Genomic DNA, 18,837 nt, shown 5'->3' with positions numbered 1-18,837 from the left:
ATATATTTTATTTTCCATTAAGTTTTTAAATAGTATTTTTAATTCTTTCTATATCGTTCGTTCCTCCTTGGTTATTCGTGGATCTGCTAGATATATCAGTTAATGAAAAAATATGAACGAAGAATATTTTACGGTTTTCAAATTATTATAATTCGTACGATAAGTTATATTAACTGATTTGGAGAAAATTAGACAGATATTTATATGATTTATACGGTAATTGATATAAATATCGGATGATGAAGACGGTTAAAGTATATAAATAGTAGATTATTAGTAAATTATTGTACATATAATCGTTGGTTGGGTCACAATTAACGTCAGTTATGTGCGTATAAGGCAGTGTTATATGTTTTATTATATTAACGTATTAACATATTTTTATATTAAATGCATCATACTTGGTAGATACGATTATAACTCTTTAATTTCAATGGATTTTATTTCAGTATCGCTTGGTATATTATTCAAATGGATTATTTTATTCGAATAAAGTATTTTAATAAATTATTCCGGAATAATTGAATATAGAAATGTGTTTCCTACGAATGTGAGAAATGATTTGTAAAATGTGGATTATAGGTAAGTACGTTTCGTGAAAACAAATTGAATGTTACGCAATATTTTGATTTGCTTGGTAAAAGTATAATAATAAAACATCTTATATTACATTTTATATCAAAAAGATTGTTTATAATTAATGAATGTTGTATTGAATTTATTTGTACAAAATCTATAAAATTTAACGTGTAACAATAGAAAAGTAATGAATAATTAAATTTTGTATAATATATTCTAGAAAAATGATTCTTCTAAATATGTTAATATCATACAAAGCTATTTACGATTTGAGGCGCTTTAATATTTTCACAAGAAGACATTTTCATTGTGACATTTTTACATAAGGTGAAAATCTATTTTATTATGGTATTTGTTATTATCCATTCGTACATATTTGGTTATCTTGCACGTTAATTTTTCAAGGAAATCGAAACCATTACTGACAATTCTCAATATGAACATCGCCGTCAAAATAAGTAAATGTGTTTGAAGAAGCAGTTTTGTAAATCGCTTCTTTTTCTTTCAGAAACATAATTATTTTCGGGAAGTGTATCTGATTTAAATTAAACGTTGCTTCACTGCTTCGAAAGATATTGCTCGTTTTCAAAATTTTTCAACGTGCCTCGAATAATTGTATACTTGTGCGTAGATTGTAATTGCGTTGCTACTTTACGTATTTTCACGTGTCTCGTAAATCATACTCATAATTTCATATCGATATCAACGAAGAAGAAGAAGAGAAAAGAAGAAAAAGAAGAAGGAAAGTGGAATATATTATTTGATAGAAGCGATAATTGCTAAGTATCTGTAAGCAAAATGTCAACGGTTGTAAACTCGATTACTAAAAATTTAAAATGTTAAATAAGTTTCCGTGTTTAATTAAAATTCGTTGCCGCGCGTTAACGGAACGCCGTGTATTTTTTAAATTTCTCGAATTATCTCGCAGATATTCTAAATGCTGGATAATATAAAGTTTCGTTAAGACGCAAAATTATCACGTTTGCGAAACAGGATTTCTGGAAACTGAAAGCGCAATTCTCGGTTAAGCACCGGCGTTACGGGTTTCACGATGTTTTTAACGTACGTACGCAGTTTCGCATGGAATGTTGAATGATATTTGCTAATAACGTTTTAACCACGCAACATTAATAAATGTCTCGCCGTGTCGTAAATGTCATCGTATAATTAAGAGTAACCACGATGAAATTGAAGTTTTAATCGCGCGACATTTCCTCTTTGCCATCGATCGTGCCGCAAATATCGGACGAAATGTAAATTAAAAACCTGAACTATTTCTGATAATTTTAATCCATATCCGATATTTATATGTAAAATTATTTCTCGCTAAAAGACGATAGTTCGATGTTTCTATTTTCAGTCTTTATTTCTTTTTCGACTGTACGAATTGAGATGTTTATTTGAAAAAAAGAAGCATTTACGATGGTTAGCTAGAACGGATTAAAAAGCAGAAGGTTCTTTATATCGTTTGATGGTTGTTTAGCATGATGACCCAAACTAGCTATTAAAATCAGTTATTAAAATACAAAGGGTTAAAGAGTGACGGCGCGACGAGTCAATTGATCAGCGTTTGTTAAAATGGGGGATGTGACCGCTTCCGAAGCCTTAGCTGGAATGTTCCTCGAGTAATAAATTGCCGGTCGCGCGTATTTAATCCGGTTAATTAAGCTCTACTTTCGACCAAACTCGTTAACGCTTTCACACGAGTAAACGCGTCCCTATGGTTGTATATGTAAATCACATTATACGGATACGATTTAATGTAAATTACTTCTTCGTAAAAGCAATTCTATTTTTAATTCCGTTCTCGTTACGGGCGCGTTGTGGGTACGTTTAACGGTTTAGCAAATCTTATTTTCATAGCGCGAAATAGGCGCGTTTCAGACAGTCTGTATACGTTTTATTTTTCTTTTATTCCACTTACATATGCAGTCTCGCAAAGTGTAATATGCATTTGCTGTTTTACCGTGATTAACGTAATACGAGAAACATTGAATTAGGCCTTAAATTTGTGCGATTTACGCGGTTTGCTTGTTCTGGAGTCTTGCAAGTTTGCTTGACGGTGGCGCGTTACTTTAATAGAAACACAGACACGACACAGCGCGATGACACGTAATTAGAGGGTGAGAAATTGTCTGTGCGTATTAAGTACGGATTCTGTGCGTTTCTTGCGTTTCTGTTTCGCCTCTAATTTCTACGCTTTATACTTTGTATCTGGGCGACATGCAGCTGGACGCTTGTAGCTAGACGGCTAATGTGTATCGCTTTAATTAAATTCGCCATCGGAGCTATTCAACGTTCAACGAGCCAATTTAAACGAGTACAATAAGTTCATTCAATGATCCAACCGTTCGTCTGATTCCACGTGTACTTGCTATTCGCAAGAAATAAATTTTTCTAAATTTCGTTTACGACGATGACGACATCGACCGATCGTGTAGATCGCGGTCAAGAAGAAGCGAGACCGTCGCATTCCAAGTATCAACACAGTTCGTTTGTTTTAAATATATCACTTTTATTTAATCGCAATTTTTTTTTTATTCAGTGTAGCACCACAAAACATGTATAACAAAGAGCATTATAAATAGGTGATCGATTTCATAGTGTCCCAACGATGCTTTGATAATTGAAGCGAAACAACACGAATCGAAGGAATCGAATGTAAGGCCACTTCCTTCGTCATCGTATGTCGTGTTAAAACGACTCCATACAATTTACAGGAGGCGTGTGCCGTCAAAAGGGATATATATTAATATCTCCGCAATAAAAAGGGTCACGCAGCCGTACACGAGTAACGTGGCGAGTTTTTAGGGATCACTTATCTCGCTCGTTGCCTAAATTCGCCCGACAAGCAGAATAATAACAATTATTCATCGAATAATTACAATTATAAATTCTAACAGTTATGTCCGAGTCGTACTAAATTGGGCTTCTCCGTCGTCGCGTCGAACGTCGACTGTATAATTAATTGGACTTTAAAAGAGTGCGTGTATCGGTTTCTCAAACTCAAACGCTCTTTCTCTATATCTTTCGTGGCCGCGTTGCGTCGTAAAAATATCTTCGTTCGCTCGGAAGATACATCATCGAATTTACTTTCAATTATCACGATTTACTTTTAATCAAATTTTGTTATAATCACGTATCTTTAAAACGATTCTACGGCTTTTGAGATAACAAAGGCTCGTTGAATATAAAACGATATTCTCGAATACCAAGCTAATTCATTCATTATTTCGGTATTTAATTATTATCGATACCTAGAACGAGTCGGATTCGCCAGCCGATTCGTCAAACTAACAATAATCCTTACTGGACGTTCTTCCTTATTCGGTTGTTCATATAGATCAAATAATAAAAAGTGAGACGTCAATCGATAAGCGGTTTTATATCCTGGTAGGACGTGCAAGAGTGTCGATAGAACGGTTCGTGTGAAAAAATTCGCCCGATCTGTGAAGATCTCGTTTTAGCGTTTAGCAAATAATTTAATTTTATCCGCGCTGGTCGATAGACTAGTTTCTTCCGCGTATCGCATTTATCGTTCATATAGTTAACTTTATAGAAGTAAACTACGCGGCGATTAATAATAGAAAAAAAGCCTTCCGGTCCAAAAGTCTACTTGTTACAAAGTTCGCGTCGATTTAAGTTGAAACACAGTCTGGACCCTATCTAAGACGGCGATTAGTCAATATCTTTAAGTTGACAAGGAAATTTTTTTTCTCGACTGTTCGAACTAACGCGAAATTCCAAAAGCGTTGGTTGTTTCTTGCGTTACACTAGCGGATATTTCGATCACCTCAGATTAAATCAAATTACTTTCTTTCTTTCTTTCTTTCCTTTCTTTTCTTGTCAGAGAAGAAAGAAATTACAAAAGGAGGAAAAGAAGGTCGCACGCGCACACATCGTTCTCTTCAGCATGAATGCCCTGTACAGTCGTATTTATATCGATGGCTTTCTCATTCCTTCTGTCGGGCGTGAGATGATGACACGACGTCACGGCTAGGGATATTCAAAAAGGCACTAACCCTCAAAGATCCGAAAAATCAAATGTACAAAATCAGTGCGGCCGCATACGAGTCGACGCATACGAGGTTACACCGACAGGCTCTTGTCTCCTTAGCTCTTCCTACTTCCTTACACTAGCCTAAGTCGATTTTTTTTTCATTTTTTCTTTTTTTTTTGTTTTTAATTGAAAAGCAAACCGCCAAAATCTAAGTCCGCCTCGAAGCTTACGATTAGACGTCTAAAGCGTTTTCGCGTCGAGGAACTTGCTCTCGCTTCGGATCGCGAGACAATTTTTATAGCGCTCTACTTCGCGTTCTTTTTTTTCTTCTTGCTTTTTGGCACTTGACGATATCTAAATGTATAATATAGTAGAAATAGAATCAACGGAAAACGATACATCGAATTTTAGACAACAGAGTCAAATAATACGGATGATCTTTTGCGTTTCTATGAAATAATAGGAAAAATTATGGCACTGGACAGGTGGCTACAAACAATTTTAGTACCTCAAGGACTAAAAACACAATGCTCGATAACAACGTCTACACGTTTTACTTTCTCAAATACTATCGTATCACGCTTTATCGTTATTTTCGTCAGGGTCTCGATAAGCCCACGCTTTCACTCGGCAATTTCAATTCGAATCATTCGCGATCGGGTTCCGAGTTCCTTTCCAACGATTAGACGTCCAAGAAGGAATCGTTGATTCGCTCGACCATATCCAATCGGTCGTACGATCTTTTATACGCTCTCGTACGATTAATCACAGCGTATCAAGCACTCCGTACGCATCCTACTCAAAAAGTTATAAAAAGTCGAAACGATCCTCCACGAATGCTCCATCTGCGAAGAAGGAACGCACGTTATTGGCGATTAATGGCTGAAGTGGGGATTACGGTGGCGCGGAAACGTCGCATTCGTAAAGATAGAATTAACGTCAAACTTCTCGTGACTATCCTTGGAAACGACCGTCTCGAGACGATGCAAGCGGAAGGCGACGCTCGTTTCATGTGAAATTCAAAGTACCACCACCGGATCGCTTGACGAGAAAGTAGCTTCGGCCGCGTAACTGGCGTTTTGGCAGTTGGCTTTGATATATGGCATGCACGCGCGATATCACCGACGGGGATGACCCCGTGATTAGTCTGTGTATCGACGTCGACGACAAAAAGCGTCGCCGCGAACGAGAGGCAATTCATGCGTGACGAAGAACAGCGCAAAACGCGAGGCACAAGGGTCGGAGTCTCGTTGTTCGGCTCTGTGACTTGGTCGGATCGCTTAAAAGCTGGAACCGCTGCTACTGCTGTTGATGCTGCTACAACTGTCGTCTGATATTTTCAAAAAGGAAAGACACTTTTGATTTTTCCCCGTGCGACACAAACGCCGTACATTTTGCCTAACGGCGATTCCTCGCTGTTCGGAAAGTATTCACAGCAAAGTGAAGCATCAACGACGACGATTATTGCTCGTGATTGTAGCTTGCTCGTTCTTTCCGAGTTCGTCTCGTTCGATCTTCCGGTGAAAAAGAACATTTCCAAAGCGTAGCGTATATCTATACATAGGTGAATAAATACGAATAACTTTTTGAACGACGAATCACGCATTTTGCACAACAATTCGAATGCATGAGAATCGTTAGAATGAGTCGTGTCTGTCTGTTTACGCGGTGTTTGCCTTATTTCACTGTACAGAAAGTTTTCTGTAGATTTTTAAATACAGCAATCTTCTATGAATCACTTTTAATAGCATAAATAAATGACAAAACTTTTTGCTCTCTATTCGTCCGAAAGCGCGGTATTGTTCTTTTTCACCATCCGTCGCTTTGCGTTATTATCAAATCTGATTTCCCGCAGATGTAACGCGATATTCTGCGAAGATTATTCCTGGAATTTTTTCGTCTGGCTCTAATTTCGTACAAATAGGTCTCTCTTTTCCCCCTCAATTTTCTAATTTCTCGACAAAAAGAAGATGCGCTGCATAGAAAAGCAACCTTCCATCGTTTCGTGAAATCGCAGTGCAGTCAGTTTCGCCGGATGGTCATCGTGCTTGTTATCATGTTCCTGTAAAACAGGAAGGGACCATTTTTACATGCACGTTGCTTTTGACCTTCTGTCTCGCTTGACTGTACTCTCAACGCTCTTTTCTCACACAAGCAACTCGGCTAACTCGGCTTCTTAATTCTTTCCGACACAGTTTCACCTCGTTAAATATAATTCTTTCCGTGGTCGTTTGCGAGCAACATGACACGCGACAGATGAGAATCGGTTTTCTCGTTGTTCTTCCATGTTCAGTGCACCATTTCCAATCGTTCAAGTATTCTCTCGATCCTCGTACCAGCCATACGGTTTCGTGGCTCGATTCTTGGCAAATCGTTAAAGGCAGGACACGCCATTGCTGGTGATTTCCGCTAGCAGATACTCGACCAAGAGTCCAACTCTTTTCTTACACTTTTGTTTCCGGCCATTCGACATCAGATAATCAGATCCTATCCTAGCCTACGACGATTTCCATGCGTGGAACGATCTTCCGGAAAAATGTCTATTCAGCTTTGTATCGACACTCGTCGAATATTCAATCGCGTCGGCCAACGAGCCCAGAATGATTATTCGAACGCGAACGATTTTCAGAACCTTGCTCTCGAACTTCGAATACGAAACACAGTCTTCGTTCGATCGATCGACGCACATCGATTCTCAGCCACGAACAATAAAACAGATTCTCCGTTGTTTCCGGACATTCCTCGCAGCTGTTCCGTTTAGGCGGCACGATAAATATCTATAAAGCAGATTCGTAAGTTCCGGAATTAGATCGATCCCTCGTGTCGAGCAGGATCATCCTGTTCGCCGACGCGGGCACCAAAATCGTTTGTCTACATCCATGTCTAGGTCGTCGAAACGTCGTCTCCTTCTTTCACGCCGGCTTCCATTCAACTTAAGCGATCAGCGATGCACAGGCGATCGCCATTGTCACGGATGACAGGAGAATGCTTGATGCTCCTGCCGTGGTTGGATTCTCACGATTCGTCTTCGACATTGGATCTGCAACAATGATTAGTTTCGATTAATTTGATTGATTAATCCGTAATTAAAATTTTGTGGCAATATTAATGAAAAATATTCGTGGTAGTGAAACCGTACGACGTCGTATTACTTTCTTTGTATGCTGCCATTGTTTTCAAGAAGATAGAGCGTATGTCTTGTACAGAAAAATTGGAAACAATTCTAGAGATGAAGATTACAATTCACCAACATTGCTGTCGTTGTAGTTGATTTATCAGATTTTTGTCTGCAAAATTTTTTATCAATATTTTTTAACAGCTATTTGTTAAATTTGAAATTTATTTGATTGTTTCATTAATTGTTCATTTTTTATATCTCTTCGACAATGAATGTGTATCTCTTTATCACAAAAGAATATTTATATTTTACAACATGCAGAATTAACTCGGGAAAATGAGCAGCTTGAACGACTTGTTAAAGAAAGTTACATTAGTAGATATGTTTTCAAACGTTCGATTAAATTAATTATTAGGTTGCATAATAAACTACCATACCAGATTTTGTTTCGAGTGTTTTAAAATCGTAAAATATTTCACAACTATTTTCTTCTGTATATTATTTAATTCAGAAGATTTTAGTTTGTCATACAGTTTAATACCAGTTTGATTATTTTCTTAGAGCAACAAGGCTTTACCTTTTTAAAAGTATGATTTTTTAACTATTTTTCTTTACGAATACAAAACTTTTCATCCAATTTGTCGAGAACAACAACGAGCCCTGTAAGTTCTTACCTTATTTTCATTTTTCAAATTTTTATTTCGAAGCAAGTTATTACCGGAAATTTTAACTTGAAAATGACATTTATTACGTAATAACTTAACGACACTCTGTCAAAATCATTAAAAGGAAGAAAAAAACGCTATTTGTAGACAGAATAGCAGTATGAAACCGTACAGGATAATAGGACAAAACCATAATAATGGGTAATATAAATTTGAAAAATCTCGAATCTATACCTGGTGTACTAGGGCCCATTCCTGATCCAGATGCCTCTTCATCTTCGTGACCATAACCACCATGTTCATCTTCATCATCGTTATCGGCATCTTCTCCTCTGCCTTTCTTCCTCCATATTGGCCTGTCACCGCTTCCTGAACCATCCAGAGCTTCGTCGGCGAGCAGCATTCCACTATCCGGTGCCGACGCCAACTGAGACTGCAAGATCTACGAAAAAGGAAAGGGAACGTTTACAGATGATTGTCATCTTGGATACTAATATCTTGGATAAATAAGCTCAGAAAGCTGAGAGAAATTCATCGACGATTTGAATCGCTCGATCGACCAACGTTAGCGATGGCATCAAGCTCAATATGTACGTATACCTACAAAGTAAATCCAATATTTAAGGCTTCATAGGAATCAAACGGTACTCATAAAGGCACGTACTTACAGACTACAGTTCACAAACACTGTCCGCGAATAACATAACGTTTGCAAGATGTTCATAAACATTTCGTGTCTACTCTGTGACACGACTATGTTTGCGAACAGTATACAAACGAATGAAAAATAGAAGACCAACTGCTCGTGAACTGCTTACAAAAATCAGCGAGGACGCACCTTGCGATAGAATGAATCGAAATTCGTTCATTTTACACTTGCCAGGTATTTGATCTTCACAAACCAATTTCGCACCTCGCAATCAGTACTCGCAAGTTTCGAGAATCTACTGATAACTATTTCGAACGAATCGAATCTTTACTGTGATCTACGAAGGTTTACTAGATACGTTTTCTTCTAAATAGAAATACATTTCTTTATGATTTGAACGACGCATGTCGAATGTCGATATGAGAGTTGCTTATGCCGAAAGCTAGCTCAGGAAATATTATTGCTATTCGTATGTCCTGTACTTATTCACCTGCAAAAAAGTTAATGGCATCAAATCGTGCCCATTCTGATGCAATTCAACTGTTGCTCGGTTGAGGTTATTTTTACATAGTACGTAACTTTTTAATAATTTGAGATTACGAAAGTAGGTGCTTTAATGCTATATAGGATGGACTGTCTCACGCGCTAAGAAATAATTTCCAGTTTCTTCATTAATATGACGTTATTTACTTTCTATCTGACTGCAAGATGCAAATATATTATAAATAATGTCAGTGGAGCCAATGGAAATTTAACATTATTATTCAAGAGATTGGCCGATTGCAACTTGTGGTTGCTTTGACAAATTTGGTCCTCGTGACGAATAGAATACGACGCAAGCAAAAAACAGTTGCTCTTAAAATTCAAGGTGATGATCAATTTTCCTTGGACCTCTTTTTTATAAATGTCCATCAATGCAGAGGTATAGAAACTTGTTTTGTTGGTCTTTGCATTTACATTTTATGCACTCCCCACGTGTTATTCCAAAATTGGACTCTGTGTAACAGTTACCCAGAAATGATAGATTTATAAATATATTCAAATTGGATACATTATATATTAGGTCGCCCGAAAAGTTTCTTTCGTTTTATAAGGAAATAATGGATGCACATTTTCCATTTTATATTATTTTATCGAATTACGTATGATCTATTTTGTTCTATCAACGTTCAACAGATTAGGTTTCATGTTTGTATAAAGATGCGTTGTAAAAAACGTGTCTGTAAAAGAAAGACACTTTTCGGACAACCTAATATATCATCAACGTCATAGGGAACTCCATATGCCTAACTATCTTTTTCTTTTCCATACATTTCCACGAAGAATTTTACGCCGGAATTTTTTCTGCTCGTCGAAATTAACTTCAGTTTAATTGGAATTTACAGTATTCCCTTTCCGGGCGGTTCCACAATGTTAATAACGTTGTTGAAAATTCCAATCTAGTTGAATTGTTTAATTAAAATCCAGCACGTTCGATGTTACGTTAAGCAATATGCAACATGCACGAATTATATGTATGTAAATCGCAACTGGGTAAACGTTTATCCCAGCGGAGGAAAATAGAAGAAATAGAAGATCGACCCCAGAGTATTCATACTCGACGCTGTCGCGTGAACTCGCTTATAAATGATTCATGAGTTCGCACATTGTCATACGTATCGTTACGCGCCCGTCACCTTCTTCTGGCTCTGTATAATTTCAAATTGGATTACACAGGTGCGATATGCCGCAGTTGACGGGTGTGCAGGTGTCGTACACGCAACGAGCGCAAATCACCTGCCTGATTTCTAGACATGCGAATTAACGTGTACCTAAGTGTCGGAAGATGCCTCGTGAAATGACGGATAACCGATGATGGACATCGAACGATTTAAAATATTGCGTTGCACGTCGCAATTGGCTGGGCTTTTCTTCAGAATTCGAGATCTTTTACAATCTCGTGACAGCATCTGTTATAAGTGAGTCGCGTTCATCAATTCTATAAATTAAAATCTATAGTACAATGACAATTGCAAACATTATATTATAATTATTTATCCTATCTCTACGTAATAATAAGTTTTACGAAAATAAGACTTTTCTTTGAAATGTTAAATACCAATTATGTATCTGAATAATATGAAGCACAGTTGATCGATTTGGCTTCTCAGATCCAATTATGGTTCGCATAAATACACACGTACAATCGAATCAATCGTGTAAAGTGCTCAGAAACAGATTGCAAAATAATGTAAAATATATGGATAACTATAGATCAACTATAACTATGCGTAGGTATCATTTCTTGTTGATTTTAATAAGATTTGATGCTGTAACTATTATATAGTTTTAAATTAATGAAGGTTGATATATTTGGTGCAGATATTTTATAGTATTTCCTAGTATGTATTTCCTAGTTTTAATCCTGAACATTTTGAAAAACCTAATATTTCAATATCAACACGAGAACGAATACAGATTATGTTCTTCACTTTATTAGGAAAAAACTAACCGTTTTATAAACTATGCAACGTTATGTTCACACAATCACAGATACATTCTCCCATGCAAAAAATATTCTACCTATAGACAGTAATACAACGTGAAAGCGACAATACGGGATAATTTAAAAAATTCTAAATACGTACAAGAGTTACTAAATTATTTAGAATGTTTTAAATTATATAGTAGATTTATAATCATAAGTTTTTGTTCTTTTGCTAATTTCGTTTCATTGCTGTTAATTATAAATAATAAAAAGGAAAAAGGAAGCTAATACTGAATAATTTAACGAATTATTATTCCAATGAAACTACCCATTCCAACTACGATTACAATCGCGTATCTACATTCCTTATTAATCATTCAAACGTGTATTCCGTAAACGCACGTCTCACAATTGGACGCATAAAACCCTCACTCGAGACACTCGATCGCGGTGCATTCACGAGAGAGACTCGACGCGTCGGCGTTGTCGATTTCCTACATATCAGATACCTGCCGCTTGCACCTGTTCGCCAATCACGGACAATCAGAACCGACTCGCAGCACCAATCTCACCCACGCACCTTTTAGACAGATCTTTCGCACCTTCCTCCTGTGCTCGACGTCCACGCGCCAGACGCACACCGGCTACACAACTCGCGGCTCGTATGAATAATTCCAGATTAGAAGGTAATTTATGGGTGTCTGGTAACTGTGTGTTCATGTACACGACGGTTAAAGCGGCTACTTGTTCGCGAGAGTATTTCCTGTGTTGTATTTAATTTCGAGACCAGCACGAATACAAATGAAACGACACACGCGTTTAACGTGATACTTAAGGGAAGTGGAGTCACGACAATGCAAGTGAAACGACACGAAATTTAAGTGTCTTTAGAGCTTAATTGAACTTTAACTATGATAAGTAGTGTTTATTAAGATAAATGTGAAGAGGGTGTTTTAATGTCTTATTAATATTAGGTCTGGCGGAAAGCTTTGTCGCTGTTATTATACAGTAATATATTTAATAGAATGTTACTAGCATCGTAACGATACCATAAAGAGAAGTTTGATTCCGCATTCCAATATGTCACTTGCCAAATTGAAGAAACATCTGAAGGTAACGAAATGAAGAGGGTGTTTCAATGTCTTATTAATATTAGATCTGGCGGAAAGCTTTGTCGCTGTTATTATATACAATAATATATTTAATATAATATTACTAGCATCGTGACGATACCACAAAGAGAAGTCAGATTTCGCATTCCAATATGTCACTTGACAAATTGAAGAAACATCTGAAGGAAACGAAATGAAGAGGGTGTTTCAATGTCTTATTAATATTAGATCTGACGGAAAGCTTTGTCGCTGTTATTATATACAATAATATATTTAATATAATATTACTAACATCGTGACGATACCACAAAGAGAAGTCAGATTTCGCATTCCAATATGTTACTTGACAAATTGAAGAAACATCTGAAGGAAACGAAATGAAGAGGGTGTTTCAATGTCTTATTAATATTAGATCTGACGGAAAGCTTTGTCGCTATTATTATATACAATAATATATTTAGTAAAATGTTATTAGCATTATGACGATACTATGAAGAGAAGTCAGATTTCGCATTCCAATATGTCACTTGTCAAATTGAAGAAACATCTGAAAGTAACGAAGCTGCTAGAAATTATACGTTCCCAGAATAATGATCTGTGTTCTTGTTTCACTGATCCAATTAGCTAAGACATGGAAAAAATAAAACGCGAGTAACGTGAAAATTCATACAGATACGAAGGATTTCAACATTTGTTGAAATGCTATCAGCCTTAAACGGACGCTGATATATTCCATCTAGCAAATCACGTTGAGACAAGTTTCCGTTCCACGAAATCAGTAATTAATGAAATCCTTATTACGTATATACGTCTTACGCATGGCTACGCGGACTAATCTAACTTTGAAACTAATTGCAACCCTTTCCTGTCCGGAAATGCGCTGAAATGTCTGTCTCCATTAGCATGCGATAAATATCTTACTAACGCTTTGCCGTCCTTTTGTTTCACACAATGGCTTGTCAGCGGATCCGGTTTACGTTAACGATTATGAATTCGCCACCACGGATGACTGTCTTCATAAACATATAATATTTCATATAATATAAAAGGGTAGGGAAAATGGACAAAGAATGTCACAGAAGAGCTTTATAGAGAAAATGAAGTTTTAATATCTTAGTCCATCATAAGGAAAAAGTTTGATGAATTTAAATACAGAAGTTCACGAAAATATTTGAATATTTATAGAAACTTTTTATGAGTATATATTATTATCATTCGTTTTATGTAGGATATATGTATTCTAAAATTTCATTTGTAGTATGAGACAAGACTCAATTATCATTTTTCGCAATTGAGACAAATTTGAGATTGTAAATAACATATAAATAATATCCGTTTAAACAAAGTAAAAAGTGGTACATGAATGTTGTCTTTCGAAATATGTACATATAACGTATTTTTATATTTTTTTCCATAATTATTCTATTCTTGGATCCCGATATTTCGGTACGTATCATTGGAATTTTTATGTTTTTACAGAATTAGTTAATAAAAATATGTAAATAGCGATCAACTGCCATCATGTTGTGGCACCTTTATGAGGAAGAATTGACTTAAATATTAAAAATATTAATTTATGTATTCACAGCCGAAATTTGTGGAAAGTTATTGTAGATGTTGTAGAAATAAATACATGTTGTTGACTAGAGATCATCGAAAGTAATAGAATGTCAGAATATCGTATTTATTTAGAGATTGCTACCAGTTTCATTGGTGTTTTATATTTTCTAATATAATTTGGTCGTACTAATGCTATAGAAAAATTAATTATATTTGCAAGAAATTCTCATAAGGAAGAAATTAAAATTAGAAAGTCGATGAGGCCATAACTTTAGTATTTTATTTAAAGTATTTATTTATTTACTATTATACTATTATTATTCGCTAAGTATTTATTTATTATTATAGTGTTTCTGACGCGAAAATGAGAGCGGTAAATGTAGAAAATCTCCTGCAATCCCAAAAGGAAGAAATGGAAGGATAATCTCACAATCAGTAAGATAGCTTTCGGAGAGAGTATGTCACTCGCGTTAATGGAAACGAAAAATTGTTTACTAAAATATTTTTTTCTCCATATGACGAGTGCTGCCTTTGAAATTTTCATCTCTTTTCTTTGTTGTTAGTTAAATTATTAATTTATTTGTAATGCTTAATTATTGATTATTAAATGTAGTAACGGAGGGAAAACAAATTGATTTGAGGGTTTACAGAGTAATCATGACAATGTATATAAATAAATTTGAAGTGTGGAAACAAAGAGGGAGAAAAAGCTACAATATTATGATCATTTAATTATTAAACGTTTGTTCTCCATTATTTAAATTACCAAAATGTTATTTCTTATAATATCAATTATAGTATGAATTTACTATTGCTATTTACTTGTACAAATAATTGAAATCTTTTTCAAAGATTGATTTCGCGGAAGGAAAGAGAGCGGATATCTATGATATTCTGATAATATTTAAATGTTTCCTTCCGGTTATGAATATCTACTACAATATCTACAATATATATTTTGTAGAATATCAATATACAGAATATTCGATGTAACCAGGACAAGCTATAGCTTTGTAACGGTAGAAGATAGGAATAAATTTCATGAAGTAAAATCAATCGAATAACACATGCAATATACGAATATACGAATAATATAATATATCCATTCTGGAACTGATAGTACTCTGAAGATTTTAAGATCATCTATATTTTTAAAAATAGATTGATAATTTCTTTTTTAACCAGAGGTAATTTTGAAAACATTGAGAAGATGTTTAATTACTCAAAATGTTACAGCTTTCGGAACAAGTACCCTATACCAGATTATAATCTATCAATCGGAACAATTCAATTTCACGTAACGAAATTTTGTTCTATCTCCTATCGTTCCAGAGTTATAACTTGTTTCAGTTGCGTGAGATACCCTGTATGATATAACGTAAAAATTATTCCAGGGAATAGCGTGTACTTTCTTATATCCTGCAGCTTGTTATAAAATGTTATACATAATCTGCGAGTAATGTTAGTCTAAACTTTCACGTGTCTCAGAAGCACACTTGAACCACAACGCTTGACGTTGTCTGTGCCCGGAAGGTACATTTGGATTGCGAAGGATTAAACGCTGCTATCCGCATTTGCTTAAAGCGATTTTCGCGTTTAGCTAATAATCACGAACAAGATTACGCGAAGCTAAAGTGCAGAGAAATGCCCTGTTTCGTTCGTAATTACAACCGCGAGGCTACTATTGTATTATACCGAAGCATAAAGGCACCTTGGAGAAGGATTAAGAATGTTGGTTCGCCAACTGTCTCTTTAGAAATTGCTATACCGGACGCTGTGTTTAACGTTCTACATTTTACGGTCTTAATTTTAAATAGCTGGCTTTTTGATTCTTTTCATTGCAAGTATAATTGAGATATTAAGTTTAGCGAAGTTCCTCAGTTATTTCATATATTTAGTACGAAAATTGTAACTGATATTAACATATTGCCTGTCTGTTAAATTTTGTATGTAATATTGCTTATACTGTTTAATACGATCACGAAACAGTTATTGTATAATTATTAATTAAATAATATAATTTTTATTTGACTTAATTTAATATCAGTTAGCATTATTTAATTTATTATTGAAAATTTTATAATTAGTTAATTAATTATTTAAAATATCGTATTAAATAATAATAATTTCTCTTAGATGTTTTAAATAATTCCATTACCATCAGAGTCAAACCTCGGGAACAAATAAATATTGCTGTAGTAACTATTATACCTTCTTAGTTTCTTTATAACAAATTATTCCTTTTTTCCAATAATCTTTTACAGGCCGTTATCAAATATAAATACTCTTTAAAATATGAAAAACTTATTAATTTCTTTTTTAATATTACGTGTAAGTAAAATTTAATAATAAATATACCAAAGAAATAAATAATAAGAAATAACAAAAAATTAAAAAATTAAATAATATTTTCTTCGTTTTGTCCGTCATTATAAGCATTTAATAAATTAATTACAACAAAAAGTCATCACTTAATTTATATAATTGACAATAATTTAATAATGTGATTTTATTTGTTTTATCGCAATTAATGTTTGTTTTATAAATACATAATTTTCGGATATCTGAAAAATTTTGTTAAACTATAAATCTCCGATCTGTCTCTTAAAATAGATTAATATACGAACACTTTCTACACTTATTGTACGTATAATTTGATTACGCGTATTCTCTGAAAGTTCAAAAACTGGTAATGTAATGTCATTGGTAGACTATGAATATTTATAAATTTTCATATTTTTATATTCATACAATTCAGATCTTTACAAATAAGAGAAAAAATATAGAACCTAAGTAGATATTTGTTGTATATTTTAAATAATCAATACTTTCATTTATGTATTTCATACGTTTTTGTATATTATATGTATATCTTCATTTCTTTAAACCCATAAATGTATAAAAACCTACAAGTTTAATTACAAAGTTGACGACCATATCGAACCGGCAATAAACAAAGTAAGCGCATCTCGTCTATCTGGCAATCCGAAGTCGCAAGTCGAAAACAGGATGTGAACGAGAGACAATTCAATCGGAAACACGGTCAGCCAAGGCTGAGTCGACGAACACATTACGGTTGAACGTGGACTCACCTGATTAATGTGCCTCAATTGGTCAATGAGCACGCTGGTGTTCGCGTTGCCGTAGGAAGTTGTCGTCGGCGACATTGTCGTTATGGTGAACTCAGGATTGTACCTCTGCGCCATCAAACTCGAATCCGCTACCGTCTTTGTGTATCTGCAAATAACGAGAAAATATGTGAAATTAACTGGCTTGCTAATGACGATATGCACGTGCATACACAGGCTCACAAAAATATTCCAACACTTGCATATGCTTTACGTGTGTCATACAAAACGTTTTGAAGTTTTATTAGCGTTATTATGATACTCATCTATCACGATTGTAAAAGCTTGAAACAAACCTGAAAGTATATGTATGTATACATATTTAGAACAAGTATACATACATGTATATTTCGCAGAGATTACGAAAATATAATAAGCAGCCAATTATTCGTTACATATAACATTAAGTCGTACAAAAAAATAAAAAAAAAAGAAAATTGTGCACCAGGATCTGAAAATTTGTTAGCTCTGATCACATGATAATTTCGAAGAGCCATGTATCTTTATTATCTGTGTTATAAAAATAATACAATGTTGGCGCGACATATATTCTTCGATACGACGAAATAATTCCATAGGCTAATCCATATTACGAATAATGTGCTCGATAAGTAGGTTAAACGGAAATTTACTATTCAATGAGATATGTAACGTCGAAAGACACGTCAACGTTACATTGTTATCGCAGCGCATTTTCTCCGGAGAGAGTAGACGATGGAAACTGTTGATTGATCGCGGTGTAATTGAATAAATATCAAGCATCGGCCGTATCCGCGGGATCAAAACGTTTTGACGGCAGATAGAACCGCGGCCTTTTGCATTTTAAGCGACTGTAAATTCCGCGCGGCGACGCACCGCGTTTTCCGGAAACGTAAATCCGATTTCGCGATTTCCGTTGAGTGCGATGGTAATTGGATAAATATCGAATGGTAGCCACTTCGATATCGAGCGTTCCCTCTATCTCCACCCCTCGCTTTCTGTCTGCCGATAAATTCATCGGTTTAGCCGGACGTCGTGTAGATTACGTTGCACGCGAATACATTTGTTGCAATCTTAATGAGGTGTTCGTAGAAGACGAACCAACTCCGATTCGTTGGCCGACCGCAACAATCTCCCACTGCCAATTGGTCGACAAAAGGAATCAATGATTACGTTCGTTCTGTCACGTTTCTTTGAATGGAAAACCGGACGATCCCTATTCCTATTAATTTTTAAGGTAATCGGTCAATGATTGTACTCCTATTATCGAATCATCGAATTTTTATACCCTGCACTTTGCCTTGGTTCAACAGGCAAGAAAAGGCTGAGTATTTTAGAAATGTTTTCAGTATAAAATTGTAAGGAAATTACGCACATTGATAGTAATGTTTTTATATATTATATATAAGTTAAAGTTAATTTTATAAGGGATGAACCAGGCTAGGGAAGATTTTATGTAAAATGAAGATGAAAAATAACAATTTTAGCAGTTTTATTATTTTTTTAAATAATGGAAGAAGTAATTTTGGTGCCTGTCCGAAATCAAGTAAAATATTAAATTGAATTTTAAATATTATATT

The 18,837-nt window shown here is 35.0% G+C and overlaps 1 protein-coding gene across 1 annotated transcript in view; it reads right to left on the bottom strand.

Annotated features, from left to right (window-relative positions):
* Positions 1-3,073: 3,073 nt before the first annotated feature.
* The window catches only part of LOC100650315 (division abnormally delayed protein), a 249,546-nt gene continuing 233,782 nt past the window's right edge, over positions 3,074-18,837 (bottom strand). Inside the window, exons 6-8 of the mRNA XM_003394613.4 lie at positions 17,243-17,387; positions 8,597-8,804; positions 3,074-7,619 (exon numbers count right to left, since the gene is read on the bottom strand). Of these exons, the coding sequence (XP_003394661.1) occupies positions 7,513-7,619; positions 8,597-8,804; positions 17,243-17,387 (460 nt within the window). The 3' untranslated portion in view covers positions 3,074-7,512. The remainder of the gene's footprint in view (positions 7,620-8,596; positions 8,805-17,242; positions 17,388-18,837) is intronic.

This window comes from Bombus terrestris, chromosome 3 (assembly GCF_910591885.1).
Source record: "Bombus terrestris chromosome 3, iyBomTerr1.2, whole genome shotgun sequence".
Classification (NCBI taxonomy): Eukaryota; Metazoa; Arthropoda; class Insecta; order Hymenoptera; family Apidae; genus Bombus; species Bombus terrestris.
Note: the sequence above shows the minus strand (reverse complement) of the source record. Positions and strands in the feature narration are given on the sequence as shown.